Source organism: Sinocyclocheilus rhinocerous, unplaced genomic scaffold (genome assembly GCF_001515625.1).
Source record: "Sinocyclocheilus rhinocerous isolate Xijiao unplaced genomic scaffold, SAMN03320098_v1.1 scaffold231, whole genome shotgun sequence".
Taxonomy (NCBI): Eukaryota; Metazoa; Chordata; class Actinopteri; order Cypriniformes; family Cyprinidae; genus Sinocyclocheilus; species Sinocyclocheilus rhinocerous.
In genome coordinates this window covers 9,313-29,294 of record NW_015640454.1, presented here as the reverse complement: position 1 = coordinate 29,294, position 19,982 = coordinate 9,313, and the positions used below count along the sequence as shown (strand labels likewise).

Sequence of the window (19,982 nt, the reverse complement as noted above, 5' to 3'; positions counted from 1 at the left end):
ACGTTTTTGCATTCGAATGTGGATTTTTATTTTAAATTCGACAAATATTCGAAATTCTATTTTTTTTCGACAGCCCTAGTGACTGATAGGGTTGAGTATAGTTTGAATTTTATCAACGGCATAAATGACTCGTCATATTCGATTATTCGGCACTCGCATTGAACAAAGTTTACAAAGAGTGACTGGTTCGTCCACGTTTTTTGTTCATCGCTGTTGTTGTAATGTATTGGGAAGCCAGAATGCGTATCCATCGACAGAAACATACATTAGCCGAACTCTGTCTGTTTTATGTGTTGTTATTTTTAACAAGCCATATTACAGAGATTGTCAGATTTAAGTTGAACCGCGGTGCAAGTTCGTACCGAACCATTACACCCCTAGATAAAACTGGAAAAGTCCCATAGACTTGCATTGAAATCGGTCTAGAAGCCATATTTGTGAAAACGGATTACTTGAATGACTGTTATTGGTCATGTTCTGGATTTAAATGTCTTTTTGCTTTCTGTAGGGTCATCCGGTTCTTGGTTAGCCATGTGAAGTACTTCCTTGGTCTGCGCTATCAGGTCAGCGGTTGGGAACATCTACAGACAGACAGACCCTACGTCATCATCTCCAACCACCAGTCATCACTCGATGTGCTAGGTGAACGAAAAAACACAACCAATCAACACTCAGTGTGCTCGGTATTGCTATTATTACCACTTTAACCTATTAAAACATGGTTAGGATCACAATCTGGCAAGAAAGCTCCTGCCAGCATGACCAGACCTGCATGTATTCAGTGTTTTCTACGAGCACACCCAGATGTCACATGATCATACTTGTGCAGCCAGTCTTTCTGTGCTGATTCTCTCCTCCTCTCTGCAGGCATGATGGAGATCCTGCCAGACCGCTGCACGATGATCGCTAAGAAGGAGCTGATATGGGCTGGGACAGTGGGCATGATTTGCTGGCTGGGAGGAATCGTCTTCATTAACCGCCAGAAGACCAGCGATGCCAAGATCGTCATGAGTGACGCCGCCAAAACCATGTTGGCCGACAAGGTCTGTCTTTACTAAGATCTCACAAATGGTGATTTACCTGACAATTCATTGAGTTTGAACCACCTAGCATGAGCTTTTAGGTTATTAATTGATGTTATTTGATCCTATTGAAGCATACTTTCTTCATTAACTTACAAAGTTTTTGAAAAGTTTTAAAAAGTTGTATTTAAGAGCCAAATTCCAGGTGAAAGACTACACTACCCATGAATCTTGAAGAGAAAATCGTGGCAAACATATCAGGACAAGGTCCTCGTACAGTACCGTTCAAAAGTGTGCTGTCACTAAGATTAAAAAAAAAAACAAATTAATACTTTTAAAAGGTGGTTCAACATCTCCACAATCTTTCTCGTAAACACAATCAGTTATAATCAGTGTATCATTATACAGGATCTGTGCAGTCGGTCTTAAAGGGACAGCAGCCTATAAATACCTGCTGCTGAATATGTCACTAATGTTAATCAAACAACAAAACACAGCTTTAACATAGATTAATCTAAATTTAATTCATACAGGGAACACTATGCAGTATCTTACACTTAATTATTACATTTCTATACCTGAATACTACTGTTAGACCTTATTTTATTTGTAACCGTTATATTGTATTTAACTATGCTTGTCATTTGTGTATTTGATCTTATTTTTTACCGACTGTTCACTTGCCTTTAATCATGTTTGCTATAGTTTTTACTGTGATATTGAAGTAGTACTTAAAGTGTACTTTAAGTAATAAACAAAAAACAAAGTTACATTGATGTAAAATAAGTGACATAAATTTTTTTGTTTTTGTTTACATTGATGTTAAAATGACATTTTCTAATTTGTGACATTACTTTTTATGTACTGCTAAAACACTGCTCGTCACTTTCAGAAGTTGTAGAGATGCATTCTTTTCCAAGAAAGAATGTGAAACAAATTGGTTATATAATTTTCGTTTTTAAATATTTAAAAAAAATAATTAAAATTGATTTTGCACACTTAAAGCAATATCGTATCGCATATCGAATATTGCATTATTTAACAATGTAACGCATATCGCATTTTTCTTCAATATCGCACAGCCCTACTGCAAAGCAACAAAATGGGATTATTGTAAAGGGGGGGATTCTTTTCTATACCCACTGTATATCGCATGATGTAATACTATCAGTCTTTAGTGCTGATGTAGGGATGTTGTAAAGAAGAGGTGCTGTAAACAATCTCATTTTGTGATTGCATTGAACTTTCCTTAGATCCGATTGTGGGTGTTTCCAGAAGGCACACGGAATCAGAACGGCGGGCTTTTGCCTTTTAAAAAGGGAGCGTTTCATCTGGCCATTCAAGCACAGGTGAGTGTTACTCCTAGACTCCTTCACTTACGCTTGACCTGATGTAACCTGACTTGTAAGTGCAAAGTACACAGCTTTAGTAGTTTACCTGGCACAACCAGAACAAGCTTGAACTCAAAGGTCCCTCATTAACCCATGAAACTGGTGTCACGGGTCAGAGGTCGTAAGGGAGACTGACTGGATTCCCTCAGGCAGTCCATCTCATGAACAGTTAACTTGGCAATAAACGTGTAATACACAACACTATTTATACATTTATTTATTTAACACACACATACGTCTTATTCACATTTCCTTGCATTTCTATATAACACACTTGTACACACAAATAGCATCTATTGTCTATTTTTGTGTATTGTGTATTTGTTGTATATTATTATTTCCTATTTACATATTCTATTTTTACTATCTGTGTCTTGTCACTGTAATCTGTTTGTGCTGTGGAAGCATCTGTCACAAAAAAATTCTTTGTATGTGTGAACATACCTGGTAATAAAGCTCTTTCTGATTCGGATTCTTTACTCATGTGGTGTTGCTTCACCAGCAGAGGGAGCCGTCCTTCCTTGTATTATTTAGTGTTCAGCTCCTGTGTTGTTTTAGCGCAGCCACATAGAAACTTACACTCACACTAGTGCATTTGATCTGCATCTGCACAAACTCATTTCCAAAGCCGCATGAAACATTCCTTCAGCATTTCTTTCTTTCTTTCTTGTGGCTTGTGAATATACACAATCACACATGCCAGTTGGATTGTATTAGAACAGTGAAATGCATGGCAGTTTTTTTTTTTACTTGAATACTTCCGGTTTCATTTTTTTAAGCTTCCTGTCTATATATATATATATATATATATATATATAAGGACCATGTGATATTTCAGTTTTTCTTTTTTAATAAATCTGCAAAAATGTCAACAATTCTGTGTTTTTCTGTCAATATGGGGTGCTGTGTGTACATTAATGAGGAAAAAAAATTAACTTAAATGATTTTAGCAAATGGCTGCAATATAACAGAGTGAAAAATTTAAGGGGGTCTGAATACTTTCCGTACCCACTGTATATATACACACACACACACAGACACAAAATCTTTCAAAACGCAATTTAAAATTATTGATGCATAATTTTGTTATATTTAACTACATTTAAACATGAGTTAAACCATTTTAAACCTTTTTGTTTTCAATTTATATTCATTTTATATTTATTTAAAATTTTATAATGGTAGTTGATTTCTTTCTTTCTTTCTTTTTTCTTTTATTTTTATATATACATAAGTAAAATGTAGAAATATATTCAAGAATTTTTTTTACCTTTCAAAAAGCAGTTTAATATCTAAATTAATTAATAATTTATTGTTATATTTAACTACAATCTTAAACATGAAGTAAACTATTTTCAGATATTAATATTTTTAACCTTTCAAAATGCTATTTAATATTTAAAATTATTTTATTGTTATATTAATCTACATTTTTAAACAAGAATTTTTAATATTGGTCTATTTATATTTATTTAGAATTTTTAAATAAGTTAGTAGTTGTTTCTTTCATATTATTATTATTTACTATATGTGTATATTTCTATATGTAAAATGCATGATTTTATTTTTATATTCAACTAAATTTTTAGACATGAATTAAACATTTTAAAATATTTATGTCCATTTACATTTGTTTATTTAAATTTTTTTAAATAAATGAGTAAAAGTTAGATTATTATTTGATTTATTTGTATTAATTTTTGTGTGGCATTCCTAGAGTCACATCTTTTGATATTAATGATGGTTGGCATACATTCACACACACTGTCCAGCTGTGTCGTCATGAGAAACAGCGACTCTCTGGCTCTATTATTAGTCTGGGAGGATAGTTCAGTCTGTGTGTGATCATAGTTTTGTGTGTGAGAGCGCTTCTAATCCCTGCTGCACCAACCATCCTGCTCTCTCTCTTTCTCTCTCAGGTTCCCATCATACCCATCGTCTTCTCTTCCTACAGTAACTTCTACCTACGAAAAGAGAAAGAGTTCAAATCAGGTGATGCATGTTACAAATATATGTTATGGAGAAACAAAATTAAAGGAATAGTTCACCAAAACAAGTAAATTCTTTCATCAATTACTCATCTTCATTTCGTTCTAAACCTCTATGCTTATGAATAAACATTGAAATAGTAGCCCATATGGTCTGTATGCTATATTCAAAGTTCTCTAAAACCATACAGTGTATGAGGATCAGACATTCAATTGTTGACGTTATGAATTATGTTATGAATTGTTTAATGAACTATTCCTTGAAATGCATTGCAAGATGTTGTATTAGTGCTTGAGAGAAAGCTTGGTCCTGCCAAAAAATTAATTCTTCATTTTTTCCCCTCACAACTCCAAGTTTATATCTCACAATTTTGACTTTTTTTCTTGCAGTTCTGAGAAAGTCATAATTGTGAGATATAAACTTGCAATCCAAAGAAGAAAAGTCTAAATTGTGAGATTAAAAAGTTGCAATTTGCTTTTTTTTATTTTTTTATTCCTTGGTGGGAAAAAACAAAACAAAACCGAACGATATGAAACATTATATTGTTGATAAATTTTTTAGCTATATCGCCCAGCCCTAGATAAAAAGTCGCCATATATGTATTTGTTTATTATCCTGTGGTGGAAACAAACTTCCATAGAAACTAGAGCGTGTTGTTGATGAGGATGATGATGATGACGATTATAGTTATAATAAACATTTCTGCATTTCTTCAAACAGGAACCATCACTCTGAAAATCCTTCCAAAGATCGAGACAAAGGGACTGACGGCAGATGATGTGACGCCGCTCTCCGAGCAATCGTTCAGCGTCATGCGTTCAGCCTTCCTGGAGATCTCCGGCCAAACCTCGCAGAGCAACGGGCCATCCACCCACTGAGCGCCCTTTCATTCGCCCCGACAACAAGGATGGCTTGAGACTATGTCGTTGTGGTTGTGGTGGTGGTAATCATGACAACCAGGCGCTTTAGTATCCTCTCCGACGTCCTCATGAAGCAGGAACACATGTCCATACATTCACCTTGACTACAGTACATACAGCAGATGTTATCTTAGCCTAGTTTTGATCTCCCGTTGGACTCCAGGGGGGCGCTAAGCGGCGGAACGGCGGGTTTTTTCTGGCGTGATGCTTTAACTGTGTCCTCTTTGATGTTGGTTCGGCTCGAACTGCTTTGTTGAGTTTTGGAGCGACTTCCTGAGAACATTGTGGATGTGCGTTCGACATGCATGCCTTTTCTATGTTTCTCTTCCTTTCAGTGATCTACAAAGACTCGTTTCGTTCATTTGTGTAGGCTGCTTTTTCTCGAGGTACTTTGCTTGCATTATGGAAAATCAGTGACAGACTTACAATTCGTTTTACTTCTGTCATTTTTGTTGTTGTTTGTTTTCGTATGCAAGTCTTATGCAAGAGTATTTTTCTTTAAATACGCCCCTTTATTGTTTTATATAACTTTGATTTATTGATTTATTGACCAAAAAGATTGATTTGGAAATGTCCTATACATTCCAGAGTAAAGCTTTTTGTGTGGTGTCAACCAAGGATTCAGAAAACGCAAACAGATTGTGCGCTGACTATTAGTTCTGTTTCATTTTTGCCATTTAAAGGTTTAGTTTGTAACGAATATTTCCATTGTCACCGTTATCAAGTGCGGCTTCTTCCTGTGCCAAGTGTCCAAAGAGTCGCAGCCGCTGGCTGCGTATAAAGGTAGAATATTGTGGAAAACACTATTGATAATTGATCTGTGATCAGGATTGTTTGATTAGCGTTTAGGAGAGAAATACGTTCCAGTTGACTTTAGTTCAGTGCTTTGCTCCTTTCCTGTTTTGGTTTGTTTTCAGGCTACAAAATTTATTTAATATTGTTCAATCCTTTTTGTTAAAACTAAAAACCATTTACAAGGGAATTATTATTATAATAACTAATCGAAAAAATAATTATCTAACACATTACATATAGACTATGGCGTTATCTAAGCAGCCAGTTTAAATAAAATGTGTTTAAGAGCCATTATTATTCAGATTTTGAAGAACAAACTCAAAAATCAATTTATTTTACATTTACAATTTATTTTCAAAACCTGCTGTAAAATTGTCCCTTGGAATTATTATATAGTAAATTGCTGAGGTTTGTAATATTTTTAAGTGGATGTTGACATGAGACATGGAAAGATGATCATAAAATGGTCATGCGCTTATTTTTGAGGGCTGCTCATAGATCAGGTATTAAACTTTATCCTCAACCTTAAGTTTAACTAAGGAAATCCATATAAAAATAGATATATTTAAATATTTGAAAATGACATTCACAATTTAATCTTAAAATGATCAATTATTTAACACATATTTATTAAACCAGACTGTATTGACCGCTTATGGCAGTAAATTAAGATGAATATTTGTAATTACTTTCAAAGACATTTCTAATCGCATTGCATTGTTGAATCTTATATTTAATGCTTGATGTTGCAGTTCTTATTGTTTGTTAAGAATGTATAACATCCTTAATTTAATATGTACAATATTATTTAAGAGGACTGAATTGTACGTATCACATTATAATGGCTTGTTGAGCTGAGAGACATTTTGCTTTGAACGAATGTTCAGTTTGGTTTTTGCTAAATGTCCAAATAAGGCCCTGTTGTTGTTATTATTATTTAGTACAAATTTAAACACCAATGCAATTTTTGAACCCCCCTTTTATGTTGTGTATTCAGTCACAGATTTTATAAGCCCTGTTTTCAATGTCAGTTTTGCCCTGCCGACTGAAAACCGTGCTGCGTTCACGAAACGGTGTGTACAAGGTGTTGTGTGATTTTCACCAAAGCTATTAAGGATTTACAACAGGTGAAGCTTGTAAACGCTCTGATTATAAGATCCGTTAGACGAACCTGTCAGACATTTCACGGGCAGCCTTGTGTATGTGTGTGTATGAGTGTGTGTCCATTGTGTGTGCTGAATGTGTTTGTATGGTGACCTGACACACAAATGAGTTAAAGCCCATTGTAAAATCTGTAAAGTCATATAAGACGATGATTATACATAAACATGTTGATTGTGGTAGATTCTGGATGCAACCTGTGTTAAGAACATCTAGGAGAAAGAGTCAATAAATCATCTGTTTTTCCAATAGGAATGGTAGAATTTGTTCTTGACCTTTGTTGTCTGTCTATCAATTTATATTTCGTTTTTTTTTTTTTTTTTACACACACACACATTTACTTGGCCTAATCTAAACCGTACCGTAAACCATACCGTACGATTACTACAGACAAACCCAAAACCTAAAAGAAAAATATTTGCATTTTTAGATGTGCATTTTATTTGTGTTGGAATTAAAAATATAAATATAGAATTGTATACCCCCACACACACACAATTATACTGACTGTAGACCTACTCAGATCCTTTACCCAAAAGTAAACATTACTTTTTTGGAATTTTATATATATATACACACACAAATAGATAAATATTATGCATTTGAAGATGTTCCAATTCACACTTAAAGTATGGAGCTAAAATAGTATCAGAATTCATGTATTAACAAAATGTTATTGACAAATGTGAAAGTTAATTCACATTCACAAAAAAGTTAATATAGTTCCAAAAAGCAACTCTCAGACTTCTACTTCATCTAATTCATATTCACAAAATATGATTTGCAAATGCACAGAAATATTGTGTGAATGTAAATTTTGTTGTGCATTTTCATACTTGGCTTATTCACTTTCACGAATAAAAGATTTTATATTTGCAAACAGTAAATTCCTAAAATTCATAACCTTATTTATATTTACAAAATGCACTTTTGAAATGCACAAAAATATTTGGTGAATGTAAATTTGTTTGAATATTTGCATATTTGGCTTAATTAATCAAGTTACAAATAGGCTTGCCGCGATAGACGGTGCTGACGGTGATACTGGTGTTAAGCCGCAACACCGGTTACGTCACTTGCCCACCGCGGCACCGACCCCCACCGTCGTTTTGATTTTTTATAGTAATAAAAATCATTTAGTTCAGTAAAAGAACAGACACTACAATTAAAAACTGAACGCGGCTGCTCAATGCAGCGTGCCGAACGACAGACGCATCACAGATCAGATTTCATTTCTCCAGTGAGGAGAGTGAGTCGAGCTGACTGACAAGAAGAGTGAGGTGAGACAGACAAGACTTAGTTTCGAAACGAAATGCAAAAGCGCCTTTTTGGCAGTATTTTGGATTTTGAAAAGCCTGTTGACTTTTGCCGTTTATCTAAGGTGATTTTGGAAGTTTTTTTAAACATTCGTTTCTTATTTAATTGGTTCCACAGTGTTTGCTGATTTTTACTTTATTTAAACTTTGTGTAATTTATGTATTTTATTTTATATCAAGGTGTTTGCCGTGCCTCCAAGCTTTCTTATTCGTTTTGCTAATAAACTTTCTACGTTTCTTATTTATTTGGTTATATTGTACATGTTTACTTATTTCCAATTTTGTATAGGCTACCTATTTAAACTTTATGTAAGTTATTTGTTATTTTATATTAGGCATAGCCTGCCCTATAGCATGGTGTATTTTTATTCGTTTTGTTAATAAAAGTTCTACGTTTTATGTATAGGCTAAAGTGAGTTTGAAGTTGTATTTTGTTGTTGCATTCAAGCAATTGATGCCGAATTGTCGCTATTTGAAAGTGAAAGTAAAATGCGCACGGCGCTTCTGCAAGCTATTTAAAAGCGAAGGAAAAGAGGAAACGCCCCCGCAGGTGATACCGTCACATACTGTCACACGTCGATTAACCGGTGGGAAAATGTCCTCACCGTCACAACCCTAGTTACAAAATATGATTCACAAATGCTCAATTCACATTCCCTAACCCTAACAAGTTTATATATTTGCAAACAGTTAAGTTGAGTTTTTGAATTTCTGTTTGCATATTTTGTAAATGCATTAATTTGCATATTAATAATGCAATAAACTATTGTAGCTCCATAGTCAAAACAGGTTTTCTTCTGGAACATTATTTTTCTCCAAACTACAGATAATATAAACCACAGATATTCAATTTTGTATAAATTGTAATCTTCCGAAACCACAAACTCCAGAAACATTCGAAGTTTAAGCAGTTTTATTACAAAAATTGAAACATAACAATGTTTAAAAAAGTGATACAATTTTGTATTGTTTTCCCAATAGCAATACTCAGGAGAAGAACATGGACTTATAAATACATAAATTTACATTTCTCTTAACTCAGACTTAAACATGGAGAGACCATACAGCTGCACTTACACCAAGAATTAAATGAAAGCAATACACTGAAAAACATTACGAAACAATCAAAGCTCCAGCTCATGGGCCAGAAAACTCCATTTTGGCCAAAAGGAGTTTGTGTGTTTGATATTGTGTTTTCCTATATGTTTTTTGAGTGGATTGAACATGTTTACAGGGTTCAGGCCCTCAGTGCTGCGGTTGTTCATTTAGACTTCTCAGATATTGGTTTCACTTGAGGATGCAGCCCATCTTTGATTGTCTAGTTTTCCTGGCAGGCACCTAATAAAGATGTTTCTGTTATTTTATCAGTTGAAACAGATTGTACAGATAAATTTCATACACATAAATATATGCTTACAGGCTCCGATACGCTCCTCCAGGAACCCGACCTGCTCACTGAGCGAGTCGATGCGGTCTAGTTGCTGCAGAGAGTGCGACAGGAAGTTGGTCCTCTCAGGCAGGAAGCTGTTAGTGTCTCCCACACCATCCAAGGGAAAGAGCGTGGTGAAGGGAGCCAGAACCATCTCTAGTTTCTACAGAGAGAGAGAGAGAGGAAGGTATTTTTACATTTGGGGACACTGAATTTGTGACTTTACAAATGGCAAATATGAGAATAAGGTTTAATACAGTAGTTCTTACTGTAATTAACATACACTAACAATTAACAATACTTCTACAGCATTGATTCATCTTAATGTTAACATTTACCAATTCATTTTTAAAATCAAAAGTTGTTAATGCACTGTGAACGTGCATGAATAATTGTATTTTTAATAACTTAAAGATGAATAAATGCTGTAAAAAAAGATTCTGCTCATTGTTGGTTTGTTAACTGTTAATGAATGAGTCCTTATTATAAAGTAGGATATGTTTAGAACAGCATACTACTATACTACTCATGCTATTTTTGCAGTCTGTAGTATGTATAGTGTAGCACAGATTTTCTGTATGCATGGATGACATGCTACAATCGCCAAAATATGCAAGTGCACTGCAGGGCTTTTAAATGAATTAACATAAACCATAAAAAGAAATACATATTCTGAACATGAACATGGAATTTATTATGCACACTACTGTTTTATCCTTACATACTGCCAGGGTTATTATAGTTAGTTAAAACTATTAAAAATATATATTTATTTGAAATAACATTTTTTTAAATGGGTTTTAGTTTAATAATAACAATAACTTGAAGTACTTAAATAACTAAAATTAAATTGAACTAAAGTGAATAAATAAAAATGAATAAAACCTATATAGACCTATTAAAAAAACACTAATAAAAAGGGGAAAAAACAACCATATTACTAAACCTTCAACTAAAATTCTAATGAAAACAGAAAATATAAAAATAAAATCTAATTCAAAACATTAACAAAAACTATAATATATCTATAAACTATAACTATAATATAAACTATAAAGTATATCAGTGATGGTAAAATAACACTGCACACCATCACACTCTTATTTAATTGAAATTATAGGCAGTTTGTACAGTGCATATTCTACAGTAAGCTAGTATTGTTTTGTTTCTGTTTAAATTGTGTGAGGTAATGAGTGTGTGTAGTAAGTGTTAGTTGTTATTTACCAGAAATATCTGCAAACCGCAAAGCCGGTTAATGGTCACCTGTATCTGCCTGTGTTTAATGTTTCAGAGCCTGTGATGTGTGCGCTTGACTACTGCTTTTAATTAAACTATTAGCAAGTCTTTGAACCAATAAGCTGTTTTGGCAAACGCACTACAGTTTCCCGTCGTTTTGAAGTAGGATGTGTCCTGAGGGTGTGTGTGTGTGTGTGTGTGTGTGTGTCTGACCTGCTCGAGGAGCTCCACTCTGTTTTTAAGGATCTGAACTTCTTCGGTAACGTTTGCCACCAATCCCAAACCTCCACCTTTAAGAACAAAAGAAATACACACAGAAATCAGAGACGGACCACACACACACACACACACACACACACCGACATTCAGCCTTAATTAAAACCTGTAATGCAGCGCACAACTCTATTTTTAACGTTTTAAGATCCAGGCTTTGAACATAAATAATGCATTTATTCGGGCAAGATTCAAAAACACAAACTGACTGCGAGCTTTTGTACGACTTCCAGAAAGCACTGTTGTTTTACGTTATATTTCTGCATGTTCTCTGCTTTCATGAATCCATGATTAATATCCAAAGCGATCCCAGAGCAGACCAAAGAGCACAGATGAATAAAAAGACAGACATAAATTGAAATAGAAAGAGAGAGAATGAAATGAGTGGAGGGGGTGATAAAGGGGGGAAGTTTGAGGTTTGGCAAGAATATGATGCAAATACTTTGATATGCACTTCCAAATGTCTGAGACCACTAGTGAAAATTTTTGTTCTTTGTATTTATTTATTGGAAAAATACAAATTTTATTAACTGCATAGAAAATTTAAAACTAATTAAATTATTTTATATTTATTAAAGAAATAATGCTTTTGTTCATTCAATTATTTGAGTAAATTATGTATTTATTAATTTATTAAATTATTTATTTAAAATATTTATTAATATATTTTATTTATTTTCAATTATTTATTTATTGAAAATAATGCAATTTATTTATTTATTTAATTATCAGATTATTTTAGATAATTATTTGATTTATTAATGTATTTTATTTTTTAATTATTCAACAATTTATTAAATATGTATTTATTAAATATTATTGCTTTAATAACAGCAGCACTCAAGGTGACATTAACAAACCTGATGATCAAAATCTGATTCTTCAGTGTGAATTGTCTAAAAGAACATCTTGTGCTTCAGTGGAAACAGGAACATCTGATCGTAAAGTGTCGCGTCACTAATTTCCTTACTGTGACCTAGAAAGAGTACAAAATCTGAAACATTTCTTCATGTTATGTCATGTTTCTTTGCTTAAAATGATTAAAAAACCAACAACTTTGTATATTTCCAGGTTAAAATGAAAAAAAAAAACTGTTCTCAGACTTTTGCACCCCACTCTACATGAAATCAGGTCATATTTCATCACAAGTTTTAGTAAAAGAATAACCGCTGACTGTGATTGGTTGTTTTGTAAATTAATGTGATTGAGACCCAATCATATTAGAGCTCAGCCCAGTAAGTCCCGCCCCTTGGCAGTTACTCAGAATGTTTTGGGTTGTGAGCTCTAACAGTCTAAAAACTAGTCAATGGGTCGCACACACGCACACACACACACACACACACTCGCACAGTGTTTGATTCGGCTGCTTCAACAGAAACACACACACACACACACCCTGAAACTCAGTCAATCTGTCCCAGATGTGTGGTGTCATGAAGACACTTGGGAGCGAGCGAGAGCCACTGTGTGTGTGTGTGTGTGTGTGATTTGTGTGAGGGAACGCAGTGACCCCCAGCAGTCTGAGTTGGATAGATCTGCAATGTGAGCTTTGGATCGAGTCAAAACCAAAACGGGAACAACAGCTACAAATCGTGTCCGGCGGTGGCCTCTGCATGCAAAATCACATCATCATATAACTAAACATTCAACTTCCTGTTCTTCTATCTGATGACACTAATGTAGTTATAAAGGTTTCAGGGGATTTAAGCCCCATGAACTCAACAGAGCATTCATTTATGTGGTCAGAATGACATTACAACTAGAGATAAGGGCAAAGAGCAATGCTCTCTCTCTCTCTCTCTCTCTCTCCATATCATTCTATGTTCCTTTAGATTTAAACAATTTACTTAAAGAGAAAGAATGTCATTTTTTTCAGTTAAAATCCTGTCTTATTCCAGTTAAATGTGCAAAATCAGCAAGTTCAGTCCAACAATGGACTGAAAACTATATAAAAAAAAACCAGTTTTAATTTTAATTTCTTTAATTCATATTTTCATTCAGTTAATTTAATGTTTACATTCATTTTTTTTCCATTTAATTCTCTCTCTCTCTTTTTACTGCAACAGTAACTAGCAAATAAAATATTTGGTGTAAACTGAATAAAATGAGCTTCTACAAGTGTAGGCTACAAGTGTCATCCCAAAAAAAAAAGCTTACACATATTATTTTATTAAATATTTTAAATAATTAATATTTTTTAATATTTACATTAATCTAATTTTTTTTACTGTAGTAACGGTAACTGTTGCAAATAACAGTTAATGTAAACCATTGTAACTATAGTAAATGTTTGTAAAAGAACTAGAAGGCAGGTTTAGAGTAAATAGCTCACATCTGGAGGTTTGTTGAAAGTAATTTGGCATTAGCTACCACCGCCATCAATGAAATAATAAAATAGATAAAATAAAAAGCTTACAATTTAAAAGACATCTCATATTATTTTAATAAATAGTTTAAATAATGTTTTATTACTTTTTTACATTAATCTTAATTAATTTAACTTTGATTCTTTTTTTTACTGTAGCAACAGTAACTGTAGCAGATAAAGTATTCGGTGTAGACTGGTTACTACTCTAGCTGGTCATGACAGGTTAGAGTAATCTGATCTCGCACCTTCAGTCCCAGCGGACGTCCCACAGACAGATGCTGAAGTGTGTGACTCCAGGTCAAACTCAACAACACTAGTGTGGGAACAGAGAAACTAGTGCACTTAGAGGTTTTCTTTGAAGTGTATTTCCTATGATCATTGATGTTTCAACAAACCTAGATTCACATGTCCATGACTTTACTACTAGCGTGGATTCAGACATTATTGCTCAGATTTGGAAATGTGCTGCTCTCTTGTACAAACTCCAGGAATGTGTGTTTGAGCTCCGGCCAACAATCAGAACGAGTGGTGATTATTTTAGCCTGTCGCTAGGCAACATGACTATCTAGGGCCAGAGGAGATTCTGTTATTTTTAAATCACAGACAGATATGAAAAAGTGTAGGGAAAGAAAAAATGAAGAAACAAAGGAAAAGAGAGGAGAGGAGTGAGATGCTGCCAACAGCCGTATAGACACAAGCTAGTTTTGGCAAAGCTGAGAGACAGACGAGCAGAGAGGAGAATGCTCAGCAGTTCTCATAGGGACTCTAGACGGTTCTCAGATGAAAGAAACGTCACTAGGCTGACAATTATAAGCACATCAGTAATATTTCGTTCTGCACAGGGTTGTTATAGTTAAAAATAAGTTTAATAGAAAACTATTAAAAACATTTTTGTTAATTGAAATGAAGCTGAATTAAAATATTAATATTATGTTAAAAACTCAACTAAACTTTGACATCTTGTCTTGGCAACTGACTGAAATATGTTTAAGTTAAAGCTCTAAAATTACTAACTGGAAAAAAAAACTAAAACTAGCACTTAAAAAGAAATGAAACCTAAAGAGTAATATTTTTTTAAAAGTAGATATAGATAGATAGATAGATAGATAGACAGACAGACAGAAAAAAGAGAGAGAGAGATAAACTAAACTTAAAATGAAAACTGAAAATATAAAAAATTAAACAATTGAAAATATTTATAATGACTATAATAAATATAATATATATTATAATAATCATTAAAATAATTTTCAAGCAAAGGTTTCATTGTCAGATTAAGTCAAATGAAAATGGAAATAAAAATTAAATCTAAATAGTAATGCACAAAACTAAATAATAAAAAATTTTATTAAACTGTTTTTTAATTAAAATGTTTAAAAATTAAAAAAATATATAAAAAATGTAAGCTAATTCAAAATATTAATAACATACATATATGACAATATTAAAATAAAACTTGTTCTGCATGCTGTCATTTTCAAGCAAAGGTTTAGTTGTTGTATAGACTAACTAAAACTAAAACTGAAAGAATAATAAATTAAACCTAAATAGTAATATTTAAATTAATAATAATAATGATAATGACAAAAGCAAAATGACAATAAAATAAACTCAAATTAAAATGAAAACTTAAAATTAAATTAGAATTAATTCAAAATATTAATGACTTTTAATAATATTAAAATAATAAATAATATTAAATATGATAACAACTGTAATATAAAATTTTCAAGCAAAAGTGTAGTTGTCATAATTACATTAAATTTTTTATTATTTATTTATTTATGGTATTTATAATTTAATAATAATTAAATATTTGTTTTATGTAAAAAAAAAATTTTTTTTTTTTACTGCAATATATAGAATTAATTAAAATAACACTACTAAAATATTACAAATGTGTATAAAAAGGACAGGTAAAAATCTGGGGGTTGGGGGCTATTGTCAAGATCTGTGGAGTGATATTATGCTCTTAACAAAGAACCCACGTGCCACTGTTGAATGAGCTGCTGGATGTTCAGGTGGTCTGATATTGTGGTTTTGAGGTGGTTTTTCAGCCAGGTTTGGTGGTTGGTCTGTATGTTGTCGCTGAGGTCACCAGTCACAGTGCACTATTACTCACGGTACGAGTTGAGAGTGGCATAGCGCGTACCAAAAGTAATAATGAACCGTGAGGCTGGTCAGGGCTCCACCTGCAGGGGGCGCTAGAGGGGAAACACACTTGTATACCGCCGTATAAAAGCCCGCACTTACCCACAATCACACATGTCTGACGCTGTAATGTATTACCACTTAATACCATTTTTGCTTTTGTGTTTTTTTATGTACTATTCATCTGAAGTTGTATCTAAAGTTATCGTGTCTCTATTCATTTGAAAGCAGTATATAAAAAGTGCTGGGATTTCCAGTGGATTTGTGAAGTATGCATCTATGCATGCTTTTTGGGTTAATATTGCCCACAATGCCTTGTGCAATGGAAAAGCGGGAATCTGAGAGCGTCCTCTTCCCACACTTTCAGCTGCAGAAACGTGGTCAGGAATGTGGGACCAAAACTGCCACAGCCGTTTATAAATGTATGAACTTATGATGAATTATAGGCTAATGCATTCAGATCTATGCAAACAGGGGATCTGTGGTATTATTACAATGTGTATAATGTGCATATAATGTGTCCCAATGATTGCATACTTAAAAGTATGTAATTTATGTCCTGATATTGTCACAAACAAAGTATCTAATTGTAGTGTGTATTAGAAATAAGCCAGCTAGGGTGCAACATAGCCTATACATTTTCGCTAACAAGTTTGGAAAAACTTGTTTTATAGACTTAAGCTTTAATGCTTTTAATTAAAATATGAAATATATGTATATAAATATAATTATACTTAAATAAAAATATATTTATGAATATATATTTAAATATATAGTTAAATATAAAATAAAACAATAAATATAATTAAAAATGAATTAATTATTAAAAATAAAATGTTATAATTGGACAAACTTGTTCTATAATCTTATGCTTTAATGATTTAAAATAATTTAAATGTATATAAAATGTATATATATATTGTAAATACAATTATATATTTAAAAGTAAAATAAATCTCATTCAAATGAATTCATTTGCAAAAAATAAAATGTTATAGTTTGAGTTTGTTAAGGCAGTGTGGATGATGGGTCTCTGCATCAGTATGTCTGCGGCTGATGATAATGTATACATATCTTACCAGCATGGCTTCTGGATGAGCGATCGTCTGCTTTTGGAGCCCCGGCGGGCAGCGGGGAGGGAGCAGGAATTCTTGAACATGTTATTTCATCTTCAGCCAGACTGAATCCATCCTGACACACACACCGATAACTCCCCACCGTATTCACACACTTCTGTGAGCAGCGATGACCTTCCTTACACTCATCCACATCTGAGAGAGAAAGACGTCTTTTGAAAGTCTTTAAAAAATGTTATTATAAAATCTTAAATAGATTCATAAAAAGTCTTTTTCCCCTAAAGCCCATTTACGTTAGTACAAAATTAAGCTTTTCATGACCACTTTCCACCCCTCCAAACCACCTTTTCACAGCTTTTTATAATTATATATTTATGTTAACATATTTGTAGAATTGTGAAATTATTATAAATGTATTATAATTTTATATAATTAAAATTTAATTTTAAATTAAATGTGTGTGTGTGTGTGTATGTATGTATATATATACTGTATATATATATATATATATATATATGAACATAGCATAACATTAAATGAACATTAGTGTGTGTTTTTGAGTACCTGTTTGGCAGTATCGTCCCGTCCATCCTCTCGGACATGTACAGTGATTAGGCCTTACACACGAGCCTCCATTTGCACAAGACTGCTCACACACCACTAGAGAGAGAGAGAGACATATGTAAATACACACACATACACATGCAGGTATAAATCCACATTCAGAGCTCATGTTCATATTCAAGCAGTATGACGTCCGTTTACCTCGGTTACAGTTGTGTGAATGCATACGTCGCCATCCCGGACAGCATTCTGGGTAAATGTGTAAATTAGGAGCTGCTCTGCTCACCTGCCTGTAAGAAACCCTGTAGATTGTCCTGTAAAACATACAGTCCAGTGAAACGCTGATACATTATGCAGTGTAATGTGTATGTTCATTTGTTTTTGTGTTCTTACTTGTACGTGCTACACATGCGGTGGTTTTGGCACATGGTGATGTAGGGTTTGTGTACGGGCTGAAGAAACGACTCTGTGCTGTAAGACACACGACGACTCCAAGCATCTCCAACACACACTCTCCTCCTGAAACACACACACAGACACACAATTATACACAAACACAAATACTGCTTATACTGTATATAATTCACTATAATATAGACGTTTTGCTTTTGAAAGATGACTTTTATATTCACCAAGGCTGCATTTATTTTATCAAAAATATAGTAAAACAGTAAGATTGTGGAATATTATTACAGTTTAAAATAACAGTTTTGTATTTGAATATATTTTAAAATGTAATTTATTCGTGTGATGCAAAGCTGAATTTTCAGCATCATTACTCCAGTCTTCAGTGTCACATGATCCTTCAGAAATCCTTCTAATATGCTGATTTGCTGCTCAACAAACATTTATTATTATTATCTATGTTGAAAACAGTTATGCTGATTAATATTCATGTGGAAACTGTGATTTTTTTTTGTGAATAGAAAGTTCAAAGGAACAGCATTTATTTGAAGTAGAAATCTTTTGTAACATTTTAAATGTCTTCATATCACATCTTGACTCTGAAATTTAAATTATTTAAATTTTTTTAATTAATCTTGTATTTATATAAATTATATTGTTTTTAATAAATAATATATAACTATAATAATAATATATAACTTTATTATTATGTGTTTATCTGTGTGTGCGTGTTACATACAATGCTGGGAAAGACAATTGCATGGTTATTTTTGTATCAAAAACTTGCTGTCCATCAGTTCTAACTGGACATGACAGTCTGATGTAGTTAGCTGCTATTATATGCGTTGACCTTTAACCTTATATTCACCCCTGACCCCTGAGACCTTAGAGCATGAGAATTGACATTCCCCGACACTGCAGACAAACTGCGTGTGTATTTACCCGTGGTGACCGTGAATCTGAGGCGTGCAGGTCACATGCAGGAGAAACAGAGAGGAGGAGAGCAGGACCACTGTGTACATCTCTCTCTCTGTCTATCTGTCGCTCGCTCAGGTGTGTGTGTCCACCTCAGGTACAACCAACTCTATCAGCTACCTGAGATAGATAGATAGATAGACAGACAGACAGACAGACAGACAGACAGACAGACAGACAGACAGACAGACAGACAGACAGACAGACAGACAGACAGACAGACAGACAGACAGACAGACAGACAGACAGACAGACAGACAGACAGACAGACAGACAGACAGACAGACAGACAGACAGACAGACAGACAGACAGACAGACAGACAGACAGACAGACAGACAGACAGACAGACAGACAGACAGACAGACAGACAGACAGACAGACAGATAGATAGACAGACAATCATAATATTATTTTCAAAGTAATATATATAATGTATAATATATTATATATAATATAAAATACATTTAAAATAATATATAATAGTAACAATGATATATGATAATAATAAAATACATATGTTATAACTCCTTTAAGTTGAAAATGAGCACATAAGAGCACAGTATTGTCCTCACCTCAGATCTGAGCACTTAACTAGTATTTAGGAAATGTTATTTATGCTGTAACAGCTGGATCCCATCATACATACAACACACAACTGTTCTTCAGACAGACATTAAGAATTAAAACATGCATTTATAACCATTCTCAAAAAGCACACAGTTATGACCCATTCCATGTTACATGAGAGAGTCTCTGTGTTCCCCGGAGAGCTTTAGATAACAACCCTAAAGCCACAGCTATTATACCTACCACACCTATGTGTGTGTGTGTGTGTGTGTGTGTGTGTGTGTGTGTGTGTGTGTGTGTGTGTGAGAGTGTGTGTGTGTGTGTGTGAGAGTGTGTGTGTGT

The 19,982-nt window shown here is 33.5% G+C and overlaps 2 protein-coding genes across 4 annotated transcripts in view; one reads left to right on the top strand and one right to left on the bottom strand.

Moving 5' to 3' along the window:
- The window catches only part of LOC107752931 (1-acyl-sn-glycerol-3-phosphate acyltransferase alpha-like), a 19,331-nt gene extending 11,798 nt beyond the window's left edge, over window positions 1-7,533 (top strand). Inside the window, exons 2-6 of the mRNA XM_016568998.1 lie at window positions 509-642; window positions 868-1,043; window positions 2,276-2,371; window positions 4,333-4,405; window positions 5,123-7,533. Of these exons, the coding sequence (XP_016424484.1) occupies window positions 509-642; window positions 868-1,043; window positions 2,276-2,371; window positions 4,333-4,405; window positions 5,123-5,280 (637 nt within the window). The 3' untranslated portion in view covers window positions 5,281-7,533. The remainder of the gene's footprint in view (window positions 1-508; window positions 643-867; window positions 1,044-2,275; window positions 2,372-4,332; window positions 4,406-5,122) is intronic.
- Window positions 7,534-9,493: 1,960 nt separating this feature from the next.
- The window catches only part of egfl7 (EGF-like-domain, multiple 7), a 19,800-nt gene continuing 9,311 nt past the window's right edge, over window positions 9,494-19,982 (bottom strand). For 2 of the 3 annotated variants that reach the window (XM_016568996.1, XM_016568995.1), the window contains exons 2-9: window positions 19,039-19,191; window positions 18,085-18,210; window positions 17,893-18,005; window positions 17,692-17,787; window positions 17,131-17,322; window positions 11,473-11,549; window positions 10,012-10,186; window positions 9,494-9,932 (exon numbers count right to left, since the gene is read on the bottom strand). In XM_016568996.1, the coding sequence (XP_016424482.1) occupies window positions 9,913-9,932; window positions 10,012-10,186; window positions 11,473-11,549; window positions 17,131-17,322; window positions 17,692-17,787; window positions 17,893-18,005; window positions 18,085-18,210; window positions 19,039-19,118 (879 nt within the window). In that variant the 5' untranslated portion in view covers window positions 19,119-19,191 and the 3' untranslated portion in view covers window positions 9,494-9,912. The remainder of the gene's footprint in view (window positions 9,933-10,011; window positions 10,187-11,472; window positions 11,550-17,130; window positions 17,323-17,691; window positions 17,788-17,892; window positions 18,006-18,084; window positions 18,211-19,038; window positions 19,192-19,982) is intronic. The other variant, XM_016568997.1, reaches the window with a different exon arrangement.